Genomic DNA, 27,958 nt, shown 5'->3' with positions numbered 1-27,958 from the left:
ATGCCTAAAATCTTAAAGTAACAACAAATCCATCTAGCACAAGTACTGATAAAAACTTAATGTTCTGGTTTGTATATTTAAATTGCAACTCAGCTAAAACATTCAGCTGATGTTGCATAATGTTTCCATTTATTTATCTGACTTCGAAGCAGTAGCAAATCGGTTAATATTCTTCTTAATACAGCTTAATCTTATAACCTGCAAATAATTGTATCAAAAGTTAATGCATAATTTTCAATTTTTGGCAGAGCAAACCAAATCCACTTCTGTCTGCTGTGGAATATCTTTGGTTTCTTTGCAGGAATGGAAAGGAGGAGAACACAAGGAAAATCTCTTTGCTTTTGAGCGGTGTTGCTCATCTGTGCATACTGCTTTTAATTAGTTTCAGTTTGTCTCATTTTGAAGGACTGCCATCGGAAATTAACATGGATTTTTTTTTTTTTTTCAAAAAGTTGTCAAACTGTTGTCCTCTTCCCACCCCATCTCAACCTTCCAGCCTGACTTTACCTTCATGCTACATGTATAATCTATTGACAGATGTGTTCTGTAACAGTTAGGTTGTGTGTTAAAGTTGACGGTTACAATGCTGTAATAGGCCCGGCTGTCTTGTTTAAAGTATGATGTCTTCGTTGTGAAGATTGTCTACGCGGTGAGAAAATGCCTGCTAGATTATGGTGGAGACAAGCTGTTGGTAGTACTTTAATTGCCTAAGTATCTTATCATCTATAAAGATAAGCATAGTCAGAGAGGCTCATATACAGTCAGTTTATGAGGGAATTACTACTACTTTAAATCACTTGAGGCTTTTATGGAAATCTGATAGTGTCTCTGAATCAACCTAAAGGAAGACTCTTTATATGAATTTTGTTCTCACTTTTCATGTAGTTCTGTCAACCTTGTGGTCAACTAGTAGACAGACTTGAACAAATATCTGGGCACAGGTGATATGGTAGGGATCAGAAATGAATTCTAGCCAAAATTCTAACAGGAAGACTGATTATATGTGTACTAAAACATCTTGAGAGGAAGAATGATACGTTAGTATCTCTTTCAGCTGTAAAATTAGTGACAGTGATTGCTTTTAGAAGGGAAGTATATTTAGCTGCTGTAGTAACATGTTTACAGAGGTTTGAGTCTCATATTTTGAAATTTCTTGCAGTGTTTTCGTGTTTGTGGATAAATTTCCTTTTTGTGACAAGACTAACATAATCCTTTGGGAAAAAATCTGGAGCAAACATTATCTAAAGATCAAATCCACTTCAGAAGAAACTGGAAAAAAGTAGAACTGGCTTTCTTGAGAAAAGCTTATTAAGCTTAAGTATTTCAAAGAGTTTTTTGAGACCTGTGGCATTTAAGAAATACACTGATATTTTGAGGACCAGGAGGAGAAAAACTTCCCTATGTCAACTTAATGTAGAGTTAATTGAGGTTAAATTCTATATGGATCAAAGTGCTTCCAATTTCTAATAATTTGAATGTAGCTTCCAGCAAAGCAGGAATTGTGCAGAAGCTCTGACTATAGGTAATGGTGTCCATAAACCTACTGCCTTTTGATTTAGTAACTGTATTTTATTCATAACTATTCATGAGGAGGCTTGTTGGTTCCAAATGGGAGGTTTAATGCACACTGAGGGCACTTGGTAGTGCTGAGTTTTAATACTGTTAAGTGTCTTCAGAAAGGTATTCTTGCGTCAGCCTCAGATTAACATAGGATGAATAGCAGAGCAATTCATCAACGAGGCAGCTGTGAAGAGTGTCAGCAAGAAAGCTGACGATGATGAATTGGAGAGAAGTGGATTCTGCCGTAGATAGCCACTACAGCTAATGCTGGAGTGTTGGGGGATGGCGGTTGGTATTTAGGTGTATGCTGGGTAATTAAGTGAGGAGGGACTGCACTCCTTTGCTTGGCTGAGTAGAAAAGAAACGTGTCCCTTCTACAATTCAAGAAGGTTACTAAATACAACAATTTAAAATGACAGATGAACAACTGGTTTGTACTTTATTGGAAAAGATTTGCATCAATCTTTAGGACTGATAAATGTGAGTTATGTTTTTAAGACAGACTACTGAACTTCACTTGATGTTTGCAATCTGGACAACCTTATTTGGCAATAAAAATTTGGATAAGTTAACTATGAGGCAGATTTAGTTCATCCTGAACTGAATTTTTCTTCAGGTTTTGCGCTAACCGTTCTTGGATCTCACAGCTTTCAGTTACTGGTTACTTTCAGTTCTAAATGTCCTTTTTTTTCTTTTCTTTCAGGATAAAGAAAATACTTGTGAATTTGAGGGGATTAAAGCAGAAATAAAATTACCTTTGTTTTTCTACTTTTATCAATGTAATAGCATAACTAAGTGGTTTTGTCGTGTGTGTGAGTCTTTGTAATCCCATTTAAATATGATTTGTGCTAGAATTGGTTTTGACCAATTGTTACATCAAATTGTTGAACACTTGATACATGGAGAACAGTTTAAAGTAATCATGTTCAAGTTGTTTACTTTGTGGGGGCTGTTCGTATGGATTTTTTTTCGGACTGTTTAGTTACTGCAGGTGACTAAACCTGCATGTGCAGGCCAAAGAGTCTATGTACAGGCTTTCTCAGCCCTGAGCAGAATTCAATACTGAAATCAGTATCCAAGACAAGCATTTCAGTATGCCATATAGTAGTCATAACTAGTAAACTGTAAATGTATATTATAGTATAAATTGTTACACAGATCAAACTACATTTTTAGTACACTTTTCCCTTCTGGATTAAGTAACTTGGCTGCTGAAAGTTTTAACCTATTAATAACTAAAATGTGTTCCTGAATAATCAGAAGGATATTGTGTTCTTTCTTTCTTCAAACTCTTATTGTATGCTTTTAGTGTTAAAATTCAGATATAAAGGGAAGATACTAATAAAGTGCTAACATTTAAGGAGCTTTTTTCCTAGTCTAGTTAGGGAGTAGTATTTTCTCATAGTCTGTAACATATATATAGTTGAAATGCACTTCATGCTGCTATAAGTATATTTTTTTTTTGCTTGGAAGGTGAAGGAATGAATATTGCTAGTAATTATCCAGAAACCTGGATAATTTCCAGCCTGTTAAGCCAGTTAATGAAACTTAATGCCACAAATATGGATGAAAATTCTATGCAGCTATCAATATTGGTGTCATGAAAAAATTAACACAAAGGGCATAGTACATTTTACTAACATTACTGTACAACTAACTACAAAAATTGTATTATATACTGATCTTTAAATTGTTAAATCATTATATAAAAGGAGTAGAAAAATCAGAAAACATTTTCTGTAAGTACTTGCATTTTGAACTGAAAAGTCTTTCTGCTCAGAAAATATTTCCACTTTACAAAAATACTATAACAATCTAAGTTACCCTTTGGAAATTGAGATTATGCACTACATTTGATTTAGGAAAGGAGAATAATGCCGACCTATAAAGGGGTCAGAAACTGTTTTAGTATGAGATGTGAAGTAGCTTGTAATCTGGTTTGGATCATCTATTTTGCAGAACATTTCTTTAGGATAAGAGAGAAGTTATATTGAAGTTAATGTTTGTACAGTCTAAGCAAGGTCTCCTCTGCACATACTGTCTTTTTCCAACTTAATCTACGCTATTTTTCCTTGTGCTTGTCACACTGAGCTGCTCTAGCCACTCCTTGTCCTAACCTTTTCTGACATAGCAAAGAATTACAAAGCAGGCATATTTCACTTTGCAGCACCATCAGTGAAACTGCCGTCACTTGCACAAAGAGTAATGTCAAAGAGACTTTTTTCCCTAAACCTAACTCTTTAAGGGTTTGTATTTTGCTATTGCGTGAAAACAAAATAGTGTTTGATAGGAGACCCCTGAGACCACATTCTTTCTGAAGCAGACAGAATCTTTTTTTGTTTGCAAAGTTAATGGAGCTAAGTGAAAAGTAATATGAGTTACCAGAATGGTGTTTTTCAATCTGTGATTTGCAGACCGTCTGCATATTAAGAGTTGCTGAAGATAGTAAAGAAAAAGGACATCTGTTGTTGGGAGATTGAAATAGGCTACACTGAGCCTCTTGGCAACTTTTTGTTAGTCTGTAGGTGGAGAAGGTTGAAGACCTCTGATTTAAAGGAATTTTCATTATAGCAATTATCCTGGTCTATGGGCTGAAGTAAAATTTTGAAACAAGAAACTCCAAGGAGATCCTAAAACAAATTGCATTCATCATTATGTAAATTGAAACTTGTTTCACGTATCTGCATTTATTCTTTTTTTTAGGACTTCCTGCTATTACATATTTACTGAACTAGTGAGTATGATGACGTTTTTCCCAGATATGACGTAGAGTATCTAATTATATTTATCAACAGAGTCCAGTTTGCAGCACTGGAACTCCAAAATATTAAGATCTTAATTACCAAGAGTAGATACAAGAGATGTAATCTACAAATTCTGTTTTGTATGCTATTGTTATAAAATAATTTCAGTAGTAAACTGTCTTTAAGGGCATCTATAGCTTTCAGTTTTAGTTCCGCTTAAATAGCCACACTTGTCATTCATGAACAAGGATATTAAAGCAAGTTACGGATACTCAAGTACCTTTAGCTGTAAATGTTCCAGGAAATGTGGTTTTTTTTTTGTTTTTTTTTTTTGTTTTTTTTTAATCCAAACTTTTCCCCCTCAATGGACAGCTCTGTGAACTCATACAACCTGTTGTTTGGTGTTAGTGATGAATGAACTTGGGAAAAAAAAACCCAAAGAACTTGTAATATTGTTTAATCCGTAGTAGTCCAGGTGCCGATCCTGCCCGTGTAGTAAATGTGTTCTTTAAATCAATCCCAAATACAAAGTCTTAATTTATAAGGTCCTTTCTGGTGGATTTAACAGGTGGATGAAACTAGTATAATTCAAATCTATGTTAGAAGCTTATAAAATTTTGTTAAAATTACATGTGATTTATAGTTAGCATTCAGTTTAAATGTCGGATGTTTGATTTGTGTGGTGGGTTGCACTTCTTTGACTTGTTAGTTTGTTCCTAAGAGGCTGTTCTTAAACTCACTGGAATTTGTCAACTCAAGAGAAAAGTGATGATTCTGTAGCTACTCTGTAAAAAGTCATATTATCCTCAACATTTAAATTCTGTAGGTAACGGAGACCTTGGCTAATAGACTTGTAAAATGAATATTAGTTTTGTTTTAATATTCCTATCTGTTTCTACCATGCCTGTATATAGACATGAATGCACTTTGTCCTCTCCTGCCTGTCCCTCCCTTTCTTTCTCTTGCAGTAGTGGTACTAGCTAATACCTTTCTCTAATAGTATTAGGAAGAGCTTACCTAGTTATGGATGTTGTCTCTGTGGACAAGATTTAATATTATTAGAAATTAGAATAATTAAAAGTTATACATAAGATCACTATAGTTGTAAAGCCAAAGGGCGAGGGGGAGAGTCTACTGTTTTAGACTTCACATATCTGGCAATTTTTAATGCACTTTGATTAGCTGAAATGTTCTCTTTATGAATGAAGAGTATTTTCATGTAGCTTAGACATTTCAGAATTATAAATTTTTACTTTTAAGTATTTTTGTTAAAAGTAAAACTTTCTAGTTTTAATAATAAATGTAAATATATTTTAAATTTTGACAGCAAAAAATAAATTTGTATTTTATTTAAAAAATGCATTGTTCTTAAAATACAATACTGAAATTTACTTATGGAACATGGTGGATATAGTCATGCAAACTCGCGTACAGAATTTTTTTTATGCTAATTGTTGCCTGTCTTCAGATATCTATTGGTGTCATGCAGAACACTTTCCTTTATAATAAACTACATTTTGGTTAATTCTAAAGATTTTGACAAAACAGTTGTCCTTCTCTCATTGTGGTTTCCATTGGAAAAGCTCTGATCACAGCTTTTGCTGTAATGGCGAGAGGTAAACACTGATGCGGCATTATCTTATCTAGTTGATAATTTCATGTAATAGTCCCGGAACTTGATGTGCCAGTTGTTAAACGCGCTGGGCTGTGAAATAATCGGAACTTCAGCTTGCAAATACCGACCTATTGTTTTCAATAAAGTTGAATTGAAATCAGCTTTCTATGCTGCATTGCAGTGAAAACCAATTAATTGCAGTGTGACAAGATGGCATTTTTTAATGCCAAAAGAAAGTTTCTAGTATTATTCTGCAATATGAACAAATGTTTGGCAGTTTTGTTTGAAGTTTAAGTTGATTTTATAGGCTAAAGGACCCTTTTGGTTTTTAACTTAGATTTTTAGAGTTCACGTTTATGAAATGGCTTCTTAGATTATTTCTCTGATTTACACTGCTGCTAATGCCAGGCAGTATGTCCTTTAAGTCTTTTGTTTAATGAAGCGCAAACCAATATGAATTTAACTCCCATGTTTCATAAAGATTTGGCATGCAGCTTTTAGTTAGCTCTTACTCCTGTTGGTAGCTATCACCTTGCTGCTCTGTATTTCCAGTAGTGTAATTTTGGTTTTCAGTACAAATTTCATATTACATCTTACTTAGCTCAGGTAGCATTTATAAAAAGAAGCAAAATGAAGATAGGGCATTTATTTTAATTCTTAGCGGAGGAGGACATTAGTAGCATAGTTTGCTTGAATTGTGTTTGCTCCTGATTTCCATGTCAAGAGAGAGCAAATATTCAGCATTTTTTTTTCTGAGTACTTTTCAGACTTCCCCCCCCAAAAATAAGGAAAACTTAATTTTAAGGTCACTTTGGGGTGATAAAAAATCAATGGAAATTTGAAAACGAAGTTTATGTGAAAGAAAGGAGCGCTTAATATAAAGAGAAAACGTACGGAGAAAAAATCCAGTAGCGTGCTTACTAAAGAATACAGCTGTTTCAAGACAATTTCATATATTTTAGTAAGGAGTGCAAGATGTATCTGAAGGTGTAGTCAATATGAGAACTGATTTAATTTTCAGAAATGTTTTGATTAATGCAAGTGGACAAGTTTGATGTCAGTATGTTTGTTTTTAAACTGTTGACTTCTAGGAACACTTAATATAGGAGGTAATGGTGGCTTTTACTGCAAAAGTTGAACTAAAGGTACCACCTGTGAAGAACTTCCTCTGAGGTATACCCACTGTTAGGGCTTTTTCTTGTGAGTGATAGGCCCTTGCATTACATTGGAGACACTAATGTCTGAATGGATGTGATGGCTGCCTCAAAATGATGCTGCTGTTAGCAGTGAAAAATGTCTTCCTTATGATTCTTGTGCAGCAGGCCGTGCAGTGCAGGACATTTTTATAATAAAGGTGATGAATTTAATCGCAAACTGGCAGCCAAATGGAAATTGCAGACCTTGATACTGGGAGAAAATTGCCTATAAAGCAACTCCTGAGAGAGCAGACTTTAAATTTATCCACCCATTTCGACATTGAGGAGAACATAGGAATTGCAGGGTATTTTGCTTGGTCTGTTTAGTTCAGATGGATGATGCTTCATTCTTCCTTTATTTAAGAACTAGGTACAGTGTTGTGTTGTTTTGTTGAAAAAAAAAAAAAAAAATTAAAAAAATGACCTTGCTGCTTAAACTTCACTTGGTAAGGCTTTTGGTAAAATCTGTTCCTTTATTAGCTTGAAATTTACTCCCCTTACAAAGTAAGACCTCATATACGTAATTAATTGAAACTTACCAACTGCTTCACAGATTTCCCCTTATGTCAAATTTAACCCTAATGTGACTTGAGATCTAAAAAAAGCATATCCATGTATTTGAATGCTGCGGCATTGCACTGTTGTGAGAAGCAATACCATAAATGATTTAACTGATCTTGAAGTCCCATTGAAAGTAGGATACTTTCTCTAATAGTATGTAACGTAATTTCTGATAGAGGCACAGCATTTTTCAAAATTTCAGCAAATCATCCTCTTAATCTTTTATTTTCATTAGTGCCAAATGCTGGTGGTGTTCTTATGTGATAACTTAGAACTGAATTTACAAATATTATTCCATCTATGGTAAGCACTATATTAAAAAAAGAAGACAAAACATTCTTTAGGGAGCTTGCTGAAAGATGATATGCTTATCATCTGTTCATAGAAATAATTACAAAGAAAATAATTTAGAAATACATACTTTTATTGGACACTTAACTGAATGTCTTAACTGCAACACTTTTGGACTGCTCTTTTGAGTGCTTTGAGAGTTGATCATCATTCAGGCAAAATTAAGGATGAATAGCATTGAACTTTGTCACTGTCTTTAAGGTGAAAAGAATAGGAACCCAATGGCAAAACATCAAGTGTGCATTTGGAGCAATCTGTTTTCAAATATTTCATTGGTCCAGTTTTTCCTCTTAAATAAAATCAGAAGTAGAGTCTGTACTAGGGATTCTCTTGATTATATGATCCCTAAGGTAAAATTCTGAAAGGTAAAACATGGCCTGATTTCTGGGCCAGCATGAAGAATGATTTTAGCAAGTATACGCTGCTCATTTCTTGCTCTCAATTTGAAAATCAAACCTGTTACCAATCCTTATAGATTTTGTTTTTTTTAAAATACATATATTTATTTTTTTATTTTAGTAAAGTAAAGCTTACTAAGAGGTAGTACCCTTTATTACCAGAAGACAAAAGGAATATTAAGTAGTCATGTGGTGAAAACAGTTGAACCTCATTCTGGCAGTTGCTGGAGATCTACCACACACCATTTCTGTAGTTAGTGAGTAGCTCATCCGTATTCCTTTTTGTATGGATTTGTTGCAGAATAAAATTAATGGTTGACAAGTTCTTTAATGTGTTTCACCATTTTGGATTATTTTTATTTTTCAAAATATTCAGTAGAATTTCTATAGAATATATTTTCTATATAAATTTCTGTATTATTTTCTGGTCACAGGAAAACCATGGCGTAACTTGCTTGAGAAATGTACAGTAGCATTCATAATCTTGTTTTACGTTATGTTAATTTGCTGAGACTGTAGTGGATTCAAATGAACATGTTAATTGGACTTCCATGCTTTGTAAGAGGGACCAACTTTTCCTTAGAATTCTTGTTTTACCACACGTAGACAGGTTTGGCTGTATACAGACACCCAGAGTTAGCTGGTATAACTTTCACTCCTGTTCCTATGCTTTTTATTTCCTTCTGACTGTAAGCATTCAGAAATGCCCATTCAATTAGGAAAGACCAAGTACAGGTCTTGAGTAGAGTTGAAGTTGGAATGTCTATGCCGAGTTAGCTAAAAAAGAGATTGTCTAGCCTGTTTACTGCAGAATAACTTGAGAACCTGTTTGGTTGTTGTTGTTGTTGTTTTTTAAATCACTGGATAGTCCTGGAGAGAAGTTACGGAAGATGGTTGTGAACTTATTTAGCAGATTTATGATGTGAAAAGGAGATTCTTGTTTGGGAAAGCGTCCCTGTTGGTTCCTTTCTGCTAATTCTGGCGTTCAGCGGATTCTTCAGAGATTCGTTTCAGCTTAGTAACCTAGAAGAAAGCTGATGAAGCAAAAAAGAGAAAATGTATGAGTAGTGTTTTGCTTGATTAGTGAGTTGAACTGGCTTACTAAGGTAGAGCTGATCTGAGAGACGTTAAGGAACTGTGAGTGAGAAGACAGGCAGCAATGACTTCATTTTTCAGCACCAGTGTGCTGTTAAGATTCGTAACTCTCTTTATCCTTCAAAGGAAGGAGGAGTGTAGTAATTCTGACTTTTTGGAATAATTCTCTTCTGATGGTCCAGACTTCTGATTTTTTTTTTTTTTTCTGGAATTTTGTGTAGTTTGGGATATGCAGTCTCCTTCCTTTAAAGCAGTGAACTTTCTTGTATTGTCATAGTTTTTTCTCTATTCTTTTGCAGCTTTCTCAAGATCTGTATTTCTTTTCTGGCATGAGTGGTGTGCTGCTTTTTTAACTATGCAATTTTTTTCTTCTGAAAAGGAGAACAGGAGTAATTTCATACAGCTCACTGTGATAGTTCTTTGGATCTTCTGTTTAGTTAGAATTAGCCTTATTTTCACTGTTCTTTCTTCCTGTTGATTAGATGTCTATCTAGACTTAAGCTTCTGTGTTGCCATGCGTCTTTCCTAAGTTTCAGATTGAAAACAAACATACATCAAACCTAAAAAACAAAGCAATGTAATAGCCTCTTAAAAATGAGTTGCAACTCATGTTGCAACTAGTGGTAAGACATAACAAAACTGCCACTTCTAACATTTTACTGTCAGTACAATGCATGATTAATGCTCTGTTTACTTCAAACACTGGTGTAGATCGATTTTCAAGTTAATTTTTTTCTACTGGCTTTTGTTTGTATTGTGTATATCAACACAGAGCAAATGCCCATCAAGGAAAGAGGGGAGGGTATTGTAACTTCTTGTCGCTATATCTGTGTGTTTGGGGTGCACTTACAAGCTCGTATGGTTTATTTCTAATGACAGTGCTTACACTGATGTTTATCCCTTGTAGTTCCATAAAGTCATGTTCACAGTTCGACAGTATTGTCTACGTTCTATCAAAATGGGTTTCCTTTTGCTGCCTTGGTTTCATCTACTATGGTCTTCACCTTGCATTTCAACAAGGGAAGTCGGCTTGGTTTACTTTATGCCATTCATCCTATCTCATCTTCATCTTTTGTCTAATTTTTTTTTCTTTTAGGTCTCTCCTTATAACCAGATATTACACTAACTACTTTCACCTCATTTTTCTACTTCTCCGTACTGATACCTATATTATAAGCTTTCAGAAAGCTCTGTTTTCATAAGGTAAAGTGAGAGATATCTGTACATTGCCTAGTAAAAAAGATCTTGATGCCGTTATAATTTAAACTACAATGAAGACGCTTTGTCTTTTGAATTCAAATTTTATTTAAACTTTGATACGTGTTCTGTGCTGTTCATTTACTCTGTAATGGTAACCATTGTTTTCAGCATACTTCGTTATTTTCCATTATGTTTCTTTAGGGGTCCTAAAACTCATTATTTTTCACGTCTTTGTTACGCTACTCAGAACGGTCCAACCTTTTTTCTGAATTGTTACTGTTGAACCTTAGTATAATGTCTGAGAGAGCAAATAATTTTTTTTCCTGCAATTTACTTTTCATGTAGCATTGGATTTAATCTGCTACACTTTATATTCCAGTCCTCCTGAAGAGTCTCAATCTATTCTAACAATTCACAGCTTTTGTAAATATTGTTTACTGCAGCCTTACCATTCATTGGTTAGCTTCTGTGTTGCTTTGACTATATTTGTGAGGCTCTATTTTCAGTTTGTCTGTAGTTAATACATATCTTTGCATTTGCCATTAAGGAGGACTTTTAAATAGGGCACCTAGTCATTCCCAAGTTTAGGAATTGATCTGTGCATCCGATTGTGGGCCAAAATCTGTTAAATTGAGAATTAATGTCTTTTGAGAAATCTATATCAAAAACTTGGAAGTCCAATTTTTGTTGTTCTTAGCATTTCATTGAGGTATTTTTAAAAACAAAAATACCTCCTTCTCCTTCTTCTCATGTTATCTTTCATGTTCTTAATCAGATTTGAAAGTTGTGTTAGGAGCAGATTATTTCAGAAAGAGGAGATTGTTTATTTAGTACTGTTTGCTTAAGAAAGGGAAAGAACTAAAACATTGAGGTGGGGATGTGAATCTATAAAATTAGACTTGCCTTTTAGTTACTTTTCTTGCAAGAATGGAAAATGCAGGGAAGGAGATAGGAAGCTGAGTTTACTTCCAGTTTTACTGATTGCTGCTACTTCTCTAGGTGGGCAAAACTCAGAATCAAAGTAAGAAACAAACTAAGTTTTAATAAGTTTCTCTAATGCAAGCTATGTGATTCACAATCTTGAAATAATTTGACAAAGCTACTGACCTGAAGGGAAAATGTTTCAGGTGGCAGATACTATTCCCAAAAGTGTTAAATGTTTCTTTTTTTTTTTTTTTTTTTTTTTATTAGCTCCTTGAGGAGTTGGGCAACCGCTTACATAATTGGAGTGCAAAGCCCTCAGTATTTATGTCCCCATTTGAAGTGCACAGCTACAATTTGCAGTTCACAGTACAATTTTTTTTAATTTTGAGAGGAAGCATGACAGTTTATACTAATAATACTGCTGCCGTTCAAAGGTGAACAAGTATACCAGCAAAGATAGTTCCATTCAATTCTCATCACATTAACGAGGGAAATGAGTAGAATTTACTCACGTAAGCTTTTCCTGGCATGCTGAAATGTATTATGCATGCATCCAAGGCTGTTTTGAATAGTAATTATAACTAGTCTTACTGGTTGTATTTCTAGTTTCTTGCTGCACTATATGGAGCTTTATAAACTTTACCTAGAGTGCTTGTTGGTACTTTCAAGAATGCTTTATGGTGTGATAGTCTGGTTCAGTTTTCTGTAAGAAAATAATGTTGAAATGAGTTTTTAAAGTGTCACTGAGGGATAGAGGACCCAAAAAAGCTCTTCTGCAGTCTTCTGTTCTGTGGGATTTTTCTGTTTATTTGATGGTTGGATGTGGGTTTTTTGTTTTGTTTTGGTTTAGGTTTTTTTTGTGTGTGTGTGTGCTTGGGTGTTTGTTTTTTGTTTTTTTTTTCTTTTTTTCTTTTTTCCCCCACAGCACAATGTAACTGAAGCAGTCAAGCTCTTTTTTTTGGTGGTTTTTTTATTTTTTTTTTTTTTCTTCCTTTTTCAAAGGAATAAGGACTAGACCTATCTCTGTTAAAAGTGCAGTATCCTGCCATCTTGCTGCTGGATTTGAGTGTCTATCACAGGCGACTTGCAGAATAGTGATGAGCTTATTAAGGAAACAAGGGATAAATAAGGAAGAAAAAACGATCATACTTTCACTTCGTGAATAACGGCCACAATTACCAGAAAACTTGTCAATTATCTTAAATACATTGCTTAACACATCTGTGGTTTTGTTATGCTGTGTATGCATATTGTGTTGGATTTTGGTGTCTCAAAGTAAACTTATTGTAGAAACAAAGAATACACCAAACCAAACCAAAACAAAAAAAAACATCTATGTAGAGAGGAGATTTATTTCATGAAGGATCAGAATGCTTATTAAACAGACTTCTCTGCCCTCAAGTGCATCGTAAAGTCATGTTTCCTTTTTTGGTAAAGTACACCAAAGCATCCTATAAGTATATTCAGTTTTCGACTTAAAAGTTAAACATATGCACTGAGGGTTTTAACAAATACTCAAGCTTGGGATGTGGATTCTTGAATCAATTGTCTTGAGTATCTTAGGGAAAAAAAATCGCATTTTCAGGCACTCACTTTGATTTCTTTATGGTGTTTCATGAGATTGTTCATAAAGTTCTACTTCCCAGAAAAGTGTGATTCCTTCAGATTTTTCAGAAAATACCTCTTTATGTTGAACAACAGAATATGAACTTAAAGATGTACTAAGGTATATTTATTTACATGAAAGAAGCATTTTACTTGTTCTTGAAGGTGGTATCTTATTGATAAAAGGCAAGGACCTAAATATCTTGTCATAGTAATAATTATTGTTACTAATCAGTAATAATAATTGTGAATTAGAAATCTGAAGATTTACTTCAATTAATAATGGCATTTTTGCTGTGTATTTTGGAACCAAGGGTATATGAGAATATCCTCACAGTTCCCAGGATAGTTACACTGTGCAACTCTGAAAAAGTTAGTAGTAATTCATCAGTAGTAATTATTAGGTTTTAGTTGATTGCTGTTGTCACAGCCTACATAACCATGCTACTTGGAATCTTGTGGCAAAGCGCATAAGTTACCTTCATAAAGGTGCATCAAAGCTATCTTCAAGGCAGTTTTGTCTTGTTCTGACCGAAAGACTCTGAGGGCAGTTTTGACTATGTCTACCTCACCTGTCAAGGCAGATATGCCTAATGGAGGCCGGAGGCCTGATGTTACATGCTAATCAAGTATTGTGTGTAAAATGGAAAAGGAAGATGATCAGAATGCGCAGTGTAGTCTCTTTTAGTCTGATTACTTCTTGAAGTAAGTGTAGTATCGCTACATATTTACTACTGATCACAGAGTAGGCAGGCCATCCACAGTCTCATTATTCTTAGTGAAAGCTCTGTTGTAGTTGAAGGGAGTGAGTGTGGTTCTGTGTTTATCAAAATAAGAATCTGCCTAATAGAGCAGGTAACACTATATAGTTTTTGGAGAGTGAGTGTCTGTTTATCATGTGAAGGAGCAAAAAGGTTGTGAATCTACCTCTACCTGTCAATGGGATTTTGTCATAGTGTAAAAATACTCTTAGTGGAGGTTTTTCTTGTAGCTGAAGAGCTTACTTTTTCTTCAAGGAAATGAAATTTTGAAAGATGGGCTGAGTATGTTTTAGCATACCCAACTGCAAATTAGATTGAACATTCCGTTCACTATGTGAAATAACAATAAATAATATAGGGCAAATAACAGCTTGTCCCTTTGATTGCAGTAAAAGTAACCTAAGTAGCAATGTTCTTGTTTCTCAGTTTATCAGAGGTTGATGCTTTAGTGGTAGTTGATTCTCTTCATTAAAGTTTTGCTGGCTGTGCATGTTTAGAAAAAGTTAGTTGCCTTGCTGATTTCCTGCCTGCTGGTAATGTGTTGAGTCAGATGGCTGAACTAATGCATGATACAAAAGGATGGATAACAGTAAGATTAGTATACTAATATGTCTCTTCAGTTTAACTTACGTTCAAGTCTGGGGAAAAAAACCTCAGGTTTAGTAAAAATTGCAATTACAAACAGCCTATTTTTTTTAAACATTGAAGTTAGGCCTCAGTTGTGTAAGATTTAGTTTGATTGTTACCAGGTTTCAGTTCCCTGGAGAACCATGTTTACATAGGTATATTTATCTTTTAGGAGATTATTCAGGTGTATGTATTTGCAGTGAATTCAAACACTTTTTTTTTTTTCTTCCCTCTAGGTTAATGAAAAATGAGCAGCTTTTCAAAGCTGACTGGTTATCTTAATTACTTCAACGTGAAATTGAAGTTGTTTAACAGTTGTAACAGAGGAACTCAGTGACAGTTTTTAAGCAGTGCTATTTTCTGTATGTACTACCTAGCATAAATACTAATATTTTCCTTATCCTTTCAACATCTTGGTTAAAGTATTTAATGATGTTGTATTTCTTTTATATAAACTGCTGTCAGTGATTGTGCTTCTATAATAAATTGCAATTTGCAGTAAGGTAAAATGGTACTTATTAGCATATGTAGTGTTCTTAATGGATTATTTTTAAGACTGGGGCTTAGAATAAAAAACTTAATCTTACTGTACATATGATACAGCAAATTAAAAACTTTCTGGTATAGAATTATTTTCTTCTTGGTGTGTGACCTGACTGATTTGTTATAATTTGAAGACTGTTTTGATACAAATTGCTATCCCAAGCTATGTTTCGTATATATTATCTGAAAACAGATAATTTTTTTTTTATTATTTATCAATTTCTTTTCCTACCAAAGTTCATAACTCGCTATGGTGACTTCTTCTAAAATCATGTGTATCAAATTCAGAATTTTTTTCCACTTTTTCCTGTGAGTGGCTCTCCGTTTTTGCATGACCTGAATATCCTTTCATATCTCCAGTATTTTATCTGAATGAGGATGATCAAAATTGTATGCAGCATTTTAAGAGTTTTTCATGCAATTCTTCCATTCTTTGTTGAAAATACAGTACAGAGCTACATCAGTTAAGATATTTGCTCTTCTACTGCTGCCACTGCTTGGTCCTTCCAGGTTGCTATGTGGTTGATAATGTGTTTTGCATCCTGTCAGTATCAAACAGAACAGTCTTCGTGGGCCGAGGTGCGGGGAACCCTCCTAGTTCTGCAGCATTAACAATTCAGAGTGAGATTCCACTTTCACTAATTCATTTTTAGAAGTTATTCAGTTCACCCTGTAGGAGGTTTTCCATCACCTTTGGCCAACCTCCTTTTAATTAGTTCTACTTTTAGCACATCTATTGTCACTTAGTTTTAGCTTATACCTTGAAGAGCTTTTCTAGGAATCACCATTTCTTTAGTTAAATTCCATGCAGAGTGTTCCATGGGAAACTCAACTTAGCACTGGTCTGTTTTCTTAAGCATTCTCATAGTTATTATGTTAGCCTAGCACAGTCTAACTTCAGTAAACTTGTAGTATGCTTTACAGACTTTCATGCTGGTGTTTTAAGTTCTTCAGTATTTCTGAAATTTGGCATGGTAGTACGAATGGACTGATGTGTCCGAGTGGAATACTTATTCTTGAACTAAATTTTGGAGCCTTTTCCTGCATGAGTATGTGTTTAGTTATTATACTTCCAACTCGGAGTTTCCAGTTTTTCTCTTTCCAACATTAATCTTTGACCTCTTCATTCTTCTTCAGATGATTTTGCTAACAAATCTCATTACTTTGTCAGAGTCACCTATTCTGAAATCTAAGCTTAAAGAAAATTTGTTGTTCTATTTGTTCGAGGTTTATAACTTGCTTTGATGGCCATCTCCTGCGAAGTCTTCTCTGCTTACCAAAGCCAAATCTAAACCAGCTTTATATGTTGGTTCATCAACAGCGTAATGGATCCATTTATCACATGCAGGAATATTTGACTATTGCTATATTAAGAATTGATGTCTGTGCTAATTAAGCTTTGTAACTTAATAAATATAAGCTAAAAGATCTGTTGGACATGTATAATCCTTTAACACAGATGGGTAATACTTAATTTAGGGCTGTAGTTTGGTCAGCTGTGTTATCAAATTTCTTAAACTATGAGGTTGCTTATGTATTTGGTGAAGTAGAAATAGTGATTAAGTAGAGGTTTTATTATTTACTTATTTATTATTACTACCTAACTCTGGGAAGTCTTCCAATACTTAAAAGTTAGCTTGAAGTTGCGTAGTGCATCTTGATAGTGTATTTAATGTCAGAGCAGTGCAATAGTTAATGTACTTAATGTGGTAGATGACTGACTTGTCAATGTCAGTGTTGGCACTTGTCAACCAAAAATTGTTACTTTGTTACAGTTTTGTGAATAAAATGCTGACAGAGCCAGGGTAGGGCAGCCTGTAAAACAATACCGTGTGATAGGGAGCAGTGTGTTTAAAAGCAGAATTGTATTACTGTTGTACGTGATCAGGTGAAAAAAGGTAAATTGGGAATGAGAGGAACTAGTCAGTCCTATTCAAATGGATTATATTCCAGTTGAAGTGATGAAAGCAGTCAGGTCAGCCTCTTACGAAATAGTACTTCGTGTATGTAGAGATACTGCTTTTCTAAATACTGGAATAGCTTTGTTTTGATATGCTAGGAGGTTAAAATTAGACATGTTCACTTTATAACTAAGTAATTTACTTATGATTAGATATGTTTGCTTTCTCAGTTTTTAGTGTTTCGTATTTTGCAGTATTAGCTAAATTCCTCAGTTGATAACCAATGATCACAGGTTTTTTTAGATGTCACAGGTACAGAAACTTTGTGCCAAAATCCCAAGTTTTATCACTATAAAATATCTTCATCAGCATCTCAATAGCAGTGTACTATATCTATTTAAAATAAATAATGCATAATGTTAATTCTTCATGACTGATCAGCTAATGCTGACTTTTTTTTTTTTCCTTTAACTCACTGACTAAGTATGTATGGTCCACATATCTAGCTTTTTTGATCTGTCAGATGATCACTGTGTGCATGTACTCTAGAAGATTCAGTTTTGTGACAAGGAATAGACTGATACAAAGCTATGTGAAAAAATGACAGAGGACATAGGATGTGCATCTTCACTTTCCAGCAATTCCTGAAATACTTTATATTAGCTATGAAGTTTTGTGTTTCCTTAGATTGTGTTTATATGTGGGAGATGTGGGAAGTTTACTTTGGCCTTAAAACGATTAGTAAACTAGGAAGAAGACTCCAATAAAATTACCGTGTTAGTGAGTAGTTAATTTTTTTAGTGATCATGGAAGTAAAAAAAAAATGCCTTCACTCCTTTAATACAAAAAACCATAGAGTGCATTAACCAATGAAATGGTTGGTTTGTAATTGCTAACTCTGTGGAGGGTTTCCAAAAGATTAAGAAAATAACCTGCACGTGCTTTATATTATTCTTTATAAATGGTGTTAAAATACACCCTTGGAAAGCAGGGAAGAATCTAAAGGTGCTGCTGTTTAGTTTTTTCAAGTAGGTTTTTTGGTTTTTTTTTAGTAACTTTCACTATTTGGTTTCCTCTCAGTTCCGAGAATAAAACCTAAATTTAGATAACTCCATCAGAATTTTAATTCTCCACTAAACTTGAAAGCTGATTATTTTGGAGGGTCTCAACTGGGAATCTGCTTTTTTTTTTTTTTTTTTTTTTTTATCTTTAAGGTTGTAAAATAACATCTTGCCTTTTATTTTTAGGCACTCCTTGCGCAGGGTAGCATAGGGTGTGGGATTTCTATGCTGATACTGAGAGCATTCTGATATGAGTTAGGCTATTGTTTTCTGAAGTGCTCAGTATGCTACTTGAGAGAATGTCCTTCTGGCTTTAACTGGAGACCTTCCTGTTACATGACTTCATAGTTGTTCAACATAACTACGATTTGTTTCATATGCCGAAGATACCTGTAGAAATTGGACAGCAATTGACTTTGTTATGAAGGGATTAAATTAAACAGGGAGCGTGGAATTGTGTCTGGGTAGAAAGGTCCATTGCAGACCAGTCTATCTGCATTGTTCACAAAAAGCAATTCCAAAAACAGATGGTAAACTGAGGAACTCAACCCATGGAATTTCTGTCTGAGTTGATATTATTAAGGGGTTGTTTTTAAATAGCGGTAAGTAATATTGTTGTTTAAATCTCATAGAATGGATGTCTTCCTTCTTTCATCTTTCTGATCACAATTAATATTTTATACAGAACTGTATCACTGCTGATTCACCTGCATCGAAGATACCCAAGTCACTTATTATTATGGTTCACTGCAAAACACTTGATTCACCATACTGAGTATGGAAACAAACAAACAAAAAACCTCAAATAGATTTAGAAGCTTGATGTATGTGTAACTGCACTACTTGTAACTGAGTGTTTAAGGGCAACTTGCTGCTAAAGGGAGCTACAGTAGAAGATTTTTGAATGCATAACTAAGCCTGATATGAATGTGAGCCAGCAAATCTGCTTCAGCAGTCACGCTGTGCTGATGGACTTAACTAGTGGAAAATATTTTGAAGAGTTTGACACTGTTAATGTAACCCATATTATAAGGAAATTTTGTAACAAGCAGAACAGTGTATATTTATTTCTATAATTGAGTTATTGTGCAAGCTTGATCTAAAGCTGAGACTTAACAGAGAGATGAACATTCTGGATTCATGTTCCTGATTTTTAATGTTGACTTTAAAACTATGAAAGATTTAATTTAGTTGTCCTATTTTCTCTCTATTGGCTAATTACCTCAGAAGCTTTCAGTTTTACAAAGATACTCATTTGGATATGGATGGGTAGTGTAAGTTGCTTGGTGATGTTAGTTGAAGATACCAAATAGGCTCGTTCACCTCTCCTCTTAGGAACTTCTAAAATGATTTTTATGTTAAAGATTTTTAAGTTTTTTGGAGTGTAGTACTGGGATATGAAGAGACACAGGACGTCATCTCAAATGTACAGCTTTTTGAGTTTACCAGTCAAATGAAGAGACTGTATTTAATCTTTCTATTATTTTCTTAAGCGAATGCAGATTGCCACTGTCAGATATAATGCAGGGTTGGTGAACTTTTGATCAGGCCTGTTCTGTCTGTTCCGGCATACTATCATATTAAATAATGTAAATGCAAGTTTTAGTAAGTGGAAACAAATGCGTGACTGTGTTAAATTTGCCAGTTAAATATGTCAGAGTTCAATGTCATGCTCTAAACCGGAACTGCTGATTTATGAAAAATTGTCAGAAGTGGACTGTCTGTTTTATCAGCTTTGCTTGATCACGTTTGTCTAATTTTTTTTTTTTAACTTTATATTGGTTTTTGAAGAAAAGATTATAGGAATCTTGTTTGCCTGATGCTCAGGCGTCTCGCTGCTTTATAGCAGGGAGTGGGTAGAGTAAATGCTTGCCAACATTTTAGTCTGTACACTGATGATGCGTGCGGGGTACAGGTCCACATGGCACAATATTAAAAATGACTTGTTTTTTTTTTTTTGCTAGTGTTGCTATTTCTGCTGCATCAGCAATAGTAGCAACAGCACTGGTGTTAACAGTGAAGACTGTTAAAATTGTGATGAATAAAAACAACTATTTCTTTGCCAAGTAAGCATACTAAAGCTGCTAGATTAGAAAACACATGAGTTGCAATGTTCCACCAATAATAAAGCACTTAAAAGCTTTCTGTTGACATTTATACAAAGAGAACAGATGAGTGTGCTCTATTTGGTTTTGAAGTGAGTTTGATGCAAACCTTACAACTGCTCACAACAGAAGGAGTTTTATAGGCCCTTCTTGCAGAAGAAATAACTGAATTTTGATACCAAGAGTGCTGACAAATTGCTGAAAGTGCTGCCCACTTATCATTGGACTGACAGTTTAATCATCGAAAGTGTACTGCTAGATTGGGCTCAGAGGAACAAAGGAGAAGAAACTAGAGTTTTTCCAGGGCATTAAAAGATGAATTGAAATTTGACATGTAAATGGTTTTTTGAGGGGGGAGTGGATAGTGACACTGATGCATGACTTGTACACCATATTCTCAGTGGTAGTGTCCAGAACTTAGAGATTCTTTTTCATTTCTTCTGAGAGAAAGTGTTGATCAATTCAGTGCATAAATGGGGCGATGTCATGTTGTTTTGGTTCTTGTTTTATTTTTATAATAAAGGTTGTATTTAAATCTGGTACATGCTGTGTCAACAAGTTTCTTTTCAGGCAGGGAGTGCACATCAGCACAGTGCTCTTCTAGTTTGAGCACATGTTCTGTATTTTAGCTTTCAGAATGCTTTCAAGAGAGGTTGTAATTCTCCTGTCTTTAGAGATTTTTCAATAAGAGCAGAATATAGTAGTTACATACTTTTTCTGCTCTTTTCCTCTCCATTCTAAGTTATATTTTTCAGGTGCTTTGTTTACAGTATTATTGCACGTGTATTGGATTGTTATTGGATGATTGTTTTGTTGCATTTCACATTAAGAAAAACCCAAACATTAAATTTCTTAGTAGTAAAGAATGAGAAGGGACTTGAATCAGTTGTTTTCCCAGCCTGCCCACTCAGCTCCAGGCATGTGGATCTCGTGAATTTGAATGGACCTACTCAAGTAGTCTCTGGTGGATAGTTATCAGAATTTTTCACTTTTCACAAGAAATTATTGTGGAGATATTGAAGACATTATTTACACTTGGTTTTAGTGCCATCATCTGTAAGAGACATATTTATTGTAAGAATTTTAACTTTTCCTGTCAAAATACGTAAAATCATGCTGTGTATAAAAATAAGATGTAATTGATATTTTGGGTATAACTTTATTTCTGTGAGAAAGTAGAAAACTGAAACCATGTTCTGTGCATCACTGAGATCCAAGTACCGTGTAGATTTTTAGCTGTATGAAGATAACTTTTTCTAACCATACCTCTTAAACTTTTAACTTTAAAAAATTTGCTCATAACTTTTTTTTTCCATATGATTGAGAGTCTTTAAGAATGTGGTGCTTTGCTTCCTTAAGGAAGCATGCTGACCAGTGTTATAAGACAGTGTTTTGGTTCATTCTGAATCTCTTGCTGATTGTGGCTATTGGTTTGTTCCACCCCCATTTGCTGTGTATTGTAAAAATCAGGAATGATAGATAAATGGCTCTTCTGTAACAGATAAACACCTCTTATTTTCTTCAATTTGAAGAATTAAATTCTGTGTGCACTGATGGCTTCATCTTGTGTTAGACTTAAGAAAGGAATGTAGGCTGAGTATCATCAGTTTAGCTCTGTTTAAACAGCTGTAGCTAAATTGGAGCAAATTGTTAACATCAGAAGATTTGTTTCAGTTCTTCAAATTAATGGTTATAGTTTAAACTGCAATAAGGAATGCATTGGTTTAAAAACAGTGTCCAAGTCTGCTCTTCTTTCAAAAGACATACCTTTACAATTTAGGAGCAGCCTTCATGATGGGAAATTCTAAAGCTGTGGGCACTGAGGGTGAGGGTAGTTTGCCACTCTGAAAGTGGTGGGATAGGAAGAACTTGAACCTTTTCAGTGACTTCCTACTTTGAATATCCTTGCTGAGTGATTTATGTAAACCCATTTAATGTTACAATCCAGCAGTCTTAAATACATGTGCAGAATCTTACTTCCTTTAAGGGGATGATAATGGACAGCTGAAAAGCAGTAACTTCTTGGTGTTTTTTAATGTGGTGACAGACATTCATCTGAACACAGTCCTTCATGTGCTCCAGAGGGAAGAATACTTTATTATTAAGTGTCACGAAGAAATAAAAAAAAGTACATCTCTGTAGGCAAATGGAGTCAGTATAAACAATATGTCCTGCTTCAGATCGTATCTTAGAAAGGTTTTAGAGAGATTGAGAAATACTGTCTGTAGATGAAGGAAACAAAAGATTGCATAACTTGCATAGTTTATAGGGACAGAGGAAGGAAAATGTTCTCCTGGACCAGAATGCATGTCATTGCCACCATAGGTGACTATGTTATGCCATATTATGGTGGAACAGTATAATTATATTGAAACCAGTTTGTCTTTTTTATTCTATTCCTCTACTGCTCTACTGTGAGCAAGACAAATTTGTCATTTACTGCTAAACTTACTACTTAAAATGTACAGACCAGAATATTGCTAAAGGTGGATAATGTGGATTTTGAAATTCTTCGTATGAGTTTCTGCTTCTATCTACAGTAGAGATGGGTATTTAGATCTTTTCAAAGGGAGACCTATTACTGCATTTGCAGAGCTCACGTTTTAGAGGTATAGTGAAGCTGCTGTATGCTTTTTTTTAGCCATATCTACTATTATAATTAAGTATCTCTCCTTACTAACTGTCTTTTAAATCCCTAGAGTGTTATACAACATAATTACCACTGCAATGTTGAGAAATGTAAAGTAGTTAGAACTCTACTTAGAGGTTCGCTTTGAAAGCAAATCTTTCCTTATTTTTAAATTGGTTGGCTTTCTGTGAGATGTCCTGGTGGAAGAATTTATAAAGAATTGTAAATGTGGAGGAGCTAAAGCCTTGCAAATGAACTTGGGAAGTGTGATTTCATGAGACATGCTAAAGAAGCTTTTGGGAAGGGAAGATGAGACATCTGCTTAGTAGTGTGTAAGAAATTATATGAAATAAATCTAAATAAAACACCGTTTGCTTGTATTCCTCTTAATTATATGTGTATTAAATGGTAAAAATAAAAAGGTATTGAGATATTGAGAGTATGACCTTCCCACTTCTCTTACTGATCTCTTCTACCTAGTAACCAGTGATAGGACAAGAGGAAATGGCCTCAAGTTGTGGAGGGAAGGCTTAGGTTGGATATTAGGAGACACTTTTTTGCTGAAAGAGTGATCAGGCACTGGAACAGGCTGCCCAGGGAAGTGGTGGAGTCACCATCCCTGGAGGCTTTCAAAGAACGTGTAGATGTGGCACTCCAGGACACGGTTTAGTAGGCATGGTGGTGTTAGGTTGATGGTTGGACTTGATGATCTTGGAGGTCTTTTTCAACCTTAAAGGTTCTATGGTTCTATGATTCGCTTTAGTACTACTCCTGTCCTCAGATTTTAAAGTATTATTAAGTACTGCAGAGCAGAATAAAACGAATACTTGATAGAGGTGAAAGGAGAGTAGAGCTTTTAGCTTTTCTAACATGCTCCTGGTGAGGCTTTCTGGAATGTTACTGCACTTCTGATAAACTCCTGAAGGAGGTGCTGGCAATGCAGTAGCAGAGAGTTCTATAGATAGGTGTACCTGCTTACAAGAGAGTCACAAAGTTGCAAGATACTCCAGAGAATAGAAGCTTGAATTTGATTTAATGGAGACGCTGAAAGGAAAGATTATGTGATCAAAATTCAGTACTATTGTATGGACTCTTGTTGAGACACCAGAGGTGTGGTTAAATGAGAGGCAGGTATCTCGGAAAACTGCTGTTAGTCATAAAAAAAAAAGTCTTGAAGGTGTGTAAAAGGATTCAACAGAATCTGGAAAAACCCAGGATGCATATTAAGCAAATAAGTAACTTTCAGGAGTTGTGTATTTGGGAGAATGCTTATGGTCAGTTGGGCTAACAAGTTGTGAAGGAAGATCGGTTGTGTTTTACCATAGTTAGAAGTGAGACAGAATGGGTGACCTGGAGATTCAATCTAATTATTTTGTAATTTAAACAGTGGTCCTTCATTTCTACCAAATACAAGATAAGTGAGAAGAGAGGCTCATAGACAGTGTCAGGAAGGGAGTTTAGAGACCTGATCAACAGTTAAAGAAAAACTGGGAATAGGTGCTTGATATTTCTCCTGTTGCTTCTGAATGTTTCTTCTGAGGTCTTAGGGAAAGTAAGGCAAGAGAGAAGATAAAATGCTGGGAAGCAGAAGAAGCAGTAGCATTTGAGGAGCCGATGATCATACTGGTTTGACATAGCTGACTATCCCTGTCCTGATGTTTGTCAGTGTTACCAATTACTTGAATCTAGGGAGGGAATATGAAAACCTACATATGCAAAGGAAACTAAATTTCAGGTATCTGGTCCTGTAGTAGAGTAGAAAATCCTGAGTTGGTAGATGTCTTCGTTCTATATAACATTTGAGGTGTGGTGGATGGCTTATGTTTCACACGAGCCAGAATTCAGTGGTAGTCTTCAAGACTGTTCTGGATGTTTGGCTCTACACTGTTACGAGTGTGACATACAAGTATTTGCAGGGGGAAGATTAAAATAACTGTTCTTTCTTTCCTGTGAAAACTAGGATATCTAATGTTAGTGATTATGTTCTACATGAAAGATGCAATTTAAAATGAAATTTTCGATGCAACTACTCTGTAGCTACCAAATATAAATAAAAATGACCATATTGCTACTTATACTTCAGTACTTCAGGAGACTGCCTAGCTTGTTTCAGTGTAGTATAAGTTAATGGAAAATCTGAAGAGAATGAAAAGGAAACAAAGTCTGCCAAAAGATAATAATATTTGTTCAGAGAGATGTGCTAAAGAATTTCTTTATGTACTGAAGCCAATATAAATACTGCTTGCAGTTCAGAGGATTTTGTTCCTGTTGCCAAAACTGTCAGTGTAGAAGCAGCTGTGGATTTTCTCCTTGAGCTATGATTATATGATGACGGAATCAGTGTTCTCTACTCTAAACAGGTGTTAACCACCAAATCATTATATAGTATACCTGATTGAGTATGTCAGTTTCCAGTGGAGAAACAACTTGTTCTTGAATATGTAGAGTAAGTTTGTTAGAACTAATTCAGACAAACTCGGTTGAAAATTAGGCCTGCTGCATTTCAGAGGTTCATCATTTCTGATGCTCTCAATGCTAGCTTTTCAAGTGCTGAAATCTCAGCTACAAATCACTTGCCAGAGAAGAAGTGGATTATGAAACAGAGGTTACATTAGTGTTTTGTCTGCTTCTAGAGTTTCAAGTGACTTCTCATTTCTGTAGCTTCCTGTGGTCAGATGAAAACATAAAATTTCTATTTTCAGTTTCATCTTAATTCTGAAGATTTTGAAAGCAGTTGTTACAAGTCAAAGTAAGACTGGAATTATTGATATCTGATTTTGCTTTACAGCTCACGCTATCATAAGTCTTAATGCTTTGGGAACAATACCTGTTTAAGTGTTTGTTTTCAGTTTGGAGCTTGGTTACTTTCATTTTAAGTAATTCTTCAGTGATATTGGAATAAACTCATGGAGAAAATTTTATACTAGTTGGGATTCCATAAATTATGAAATGTGGGGGTTTTTTTTTATTGTTATAGCAGCAATTTAAATACCGGTTTAACAGTTCTAGAAATGAAATACGAACTCTTAAGTATGGTTTTTGGTTAAATAAGAGAAAGCTTTGTGTCCATTCTCAGATTGTTACAGTTTAGTGAAACTAACCTGGATTTGAGTAAAATTTTCAATTTTCAACTACCTTGTTTATAACAATTCTACTTATCTTGCAAGTAAATATCTCAATGTGTGGGTAATACAGGTATAATTTGGTAGAAACAGTACTAACAAGTTAACTTGTGGCATTCCCTGCTATTGTCTGAGTTTTTCGTTACTTTGCAAAGAAGTAGTAGGACTTTTGGGTGTGTATGGAGGCTGTCCAGGTCTCTGATACCATACTTGTCTTTGTTTTTTCATTATCTCAGTGGGAGTAGTCAGTAGAACAAGATTTACTAGCTTGTTGTCACACCATGTGTTCAGTAACTGCACCCTTGAGTTATCAGATTCCTCATTTCTGAAAGATGCACCAATTCATTTCCAAATGCTATAGCTAATCTCATAATTAGCAAATAGTACTGTATAGATGCATTTTTGTATTTTTTACTTTCAGTACAGATTTTTTTTTTGCTTTCTAGATGCTTTATTATAAAATACAGGTAGAAGAACTTTTTATACACCTTTTAAATTATATGAACAATCTTGTAAGTGTTCTAAGGAGCTGCACATAATTTTTACTTCAGTAGCCGAGTTCCATAAACAGAATGATTAAACAGCAAATTCAGACATGAATAAAACATTTAAAATGGGTGCTGCAATTAAAAAACAAAACAAAACAAAAACCTAAACAAAACTAGAGTAGGTATTTCTTTCAAGTTACCGTGATGCTCATGAAGAGAGAAAGAAAATGGCAATAAGGTTTGGGGAAGATTAGAAAGAGAAGATTGTCATGCTAGATTATAATCTGTTGCTGTATGTAAAACCTAATATACGTTTTTCCCCCCACAGAAATTAGCAGAGTACGGAAAGACATGTATAACGACACATTAAATGGTAGTACGGAGAAGAGAAGTGCAGAATTACCAGATGCTGTGGGACCTATTGTACAGTTACAAGAGAAACTATATGTGCCTGTAAAAGAATATCCAGATGTAAGTATATCTTTTTAGTCCCTAAATTATTTTTGGATCCTTGTGGTCGTCTTTAAATGTAAAGTTCATGTGGTGCTACCCTTGGATCACACTGAATTGCTTTTGACAAGATATTTCTTAAGGAAGCAGTGTATGTTCCACTTGATGGCTTGATTTGTAGTGAGTGTGAGTGGAAGAAGATTTTGTTGAATACCAAACTAGTAAGGATTGTAAACCTGTAGATCCAAGATCTGAATTATCTTGTTCATTCAGTACTCTAAGTCCTGAGACCCTGTGTAGTGAGTTTTGTGAGGGAAATAGTTCTTGGTACAGTGTGGTTTTTTTTCCTCTTAGTATGTCTCTAAAAGTCAGGTGCAGAATCCTTAGAGACCCTTTGGAGACTGTACTTAATCTCAGTTACTGTTTGTCCCGTACCTGTGTAACCAGTTCTGTTGCATATAGAAGTGTCTTCATTTCAAGGTTGGTTGTTCCCCACCTCCCCTTAGGTAAAGCTCCTTGTTCTACACCTGCCTTTTTGAGGGGAGAGAGTTTCATTTAACTAGAAGAACTATTTACAACTCCTGTAGTCTGAATGGTTTCTTAAAACAACTCGCAAAAAAGAGTCCTGTCAGTATCTACTCCAACCATTTTCATTGATCTCTAACAAAACAAGTAGTTATGTAAAGCGATATAAGTAGCCATAAAACATAGCTTAGTTGTTGAAATCTTGGTTTTATAAATTGACAATGCATCTTTTGCGAAGAGTTGCCTTAGTTATCATTTGTAGTTTTTACAGAACTTGATACTTACTGTACCAAGATCATTGGTTTTCCTATAAATATTATTAAGCTTTTCTTCTAGAAATCAAGGATGTGGTAGTTTAGCTCTTCACTGCCAGTTAATTATCAAATACAGTGTACATAAGCAGGAAGGAGTTTGTTTCTAGTTACTGTCAAAGCACTTGCGTAACTTCGGGTGTATGGTTTTTCTAGCTACTGCTAGGTCTTTGTGTGCCTTTCAGA

General features: G+C 34.8%; 1 protein-coding gene across 7 annotated transcripts in view; it reads left to right on the top strand.

Moving 5' to 3' along the window:
• Window positions 1–27,958, top strand: part of QKI (QKI, KH domain containing RNA binding) — a 165,498-nt gene that overhangs the window by 9,102 nt on the left and 128,438 nt on the right. For all 7 annotated transcript variants that reach the window (XM_086743745.1, XM_086743747.1, XM_086743744.1 and 4 more), the window contains exon 2: window positions 26,815–26,957. In XM_086743745.1, the coding sequence (XP_086599871.1) occupies window positions 26,815–26,957 (143 nt within the window). The remainder of the gene's footprint in view (window positions 1–26,814; window positions 26,958–27,958) is intronic.

This window comes from Chlamydotis macqueenii, chromosome 3, assembly GCF_036417535.1.
Source record: "Chlamydotis macqueenii isolate bChlMac1 chromosome 3, bChlMac1.mat, whole genome shotgun sequence".
Classification (NCBI taxonomy): Eukaryota; Metazoa; Chordata; class Aves; order Otidiformes; family Otididae; genus Chlamydotis; species Chlamydotis macqueenii.
Note: the sequence above shows the minus strand (reverse complement) of the source record. Positions and strands in the feature narration are given on the sequence as shown.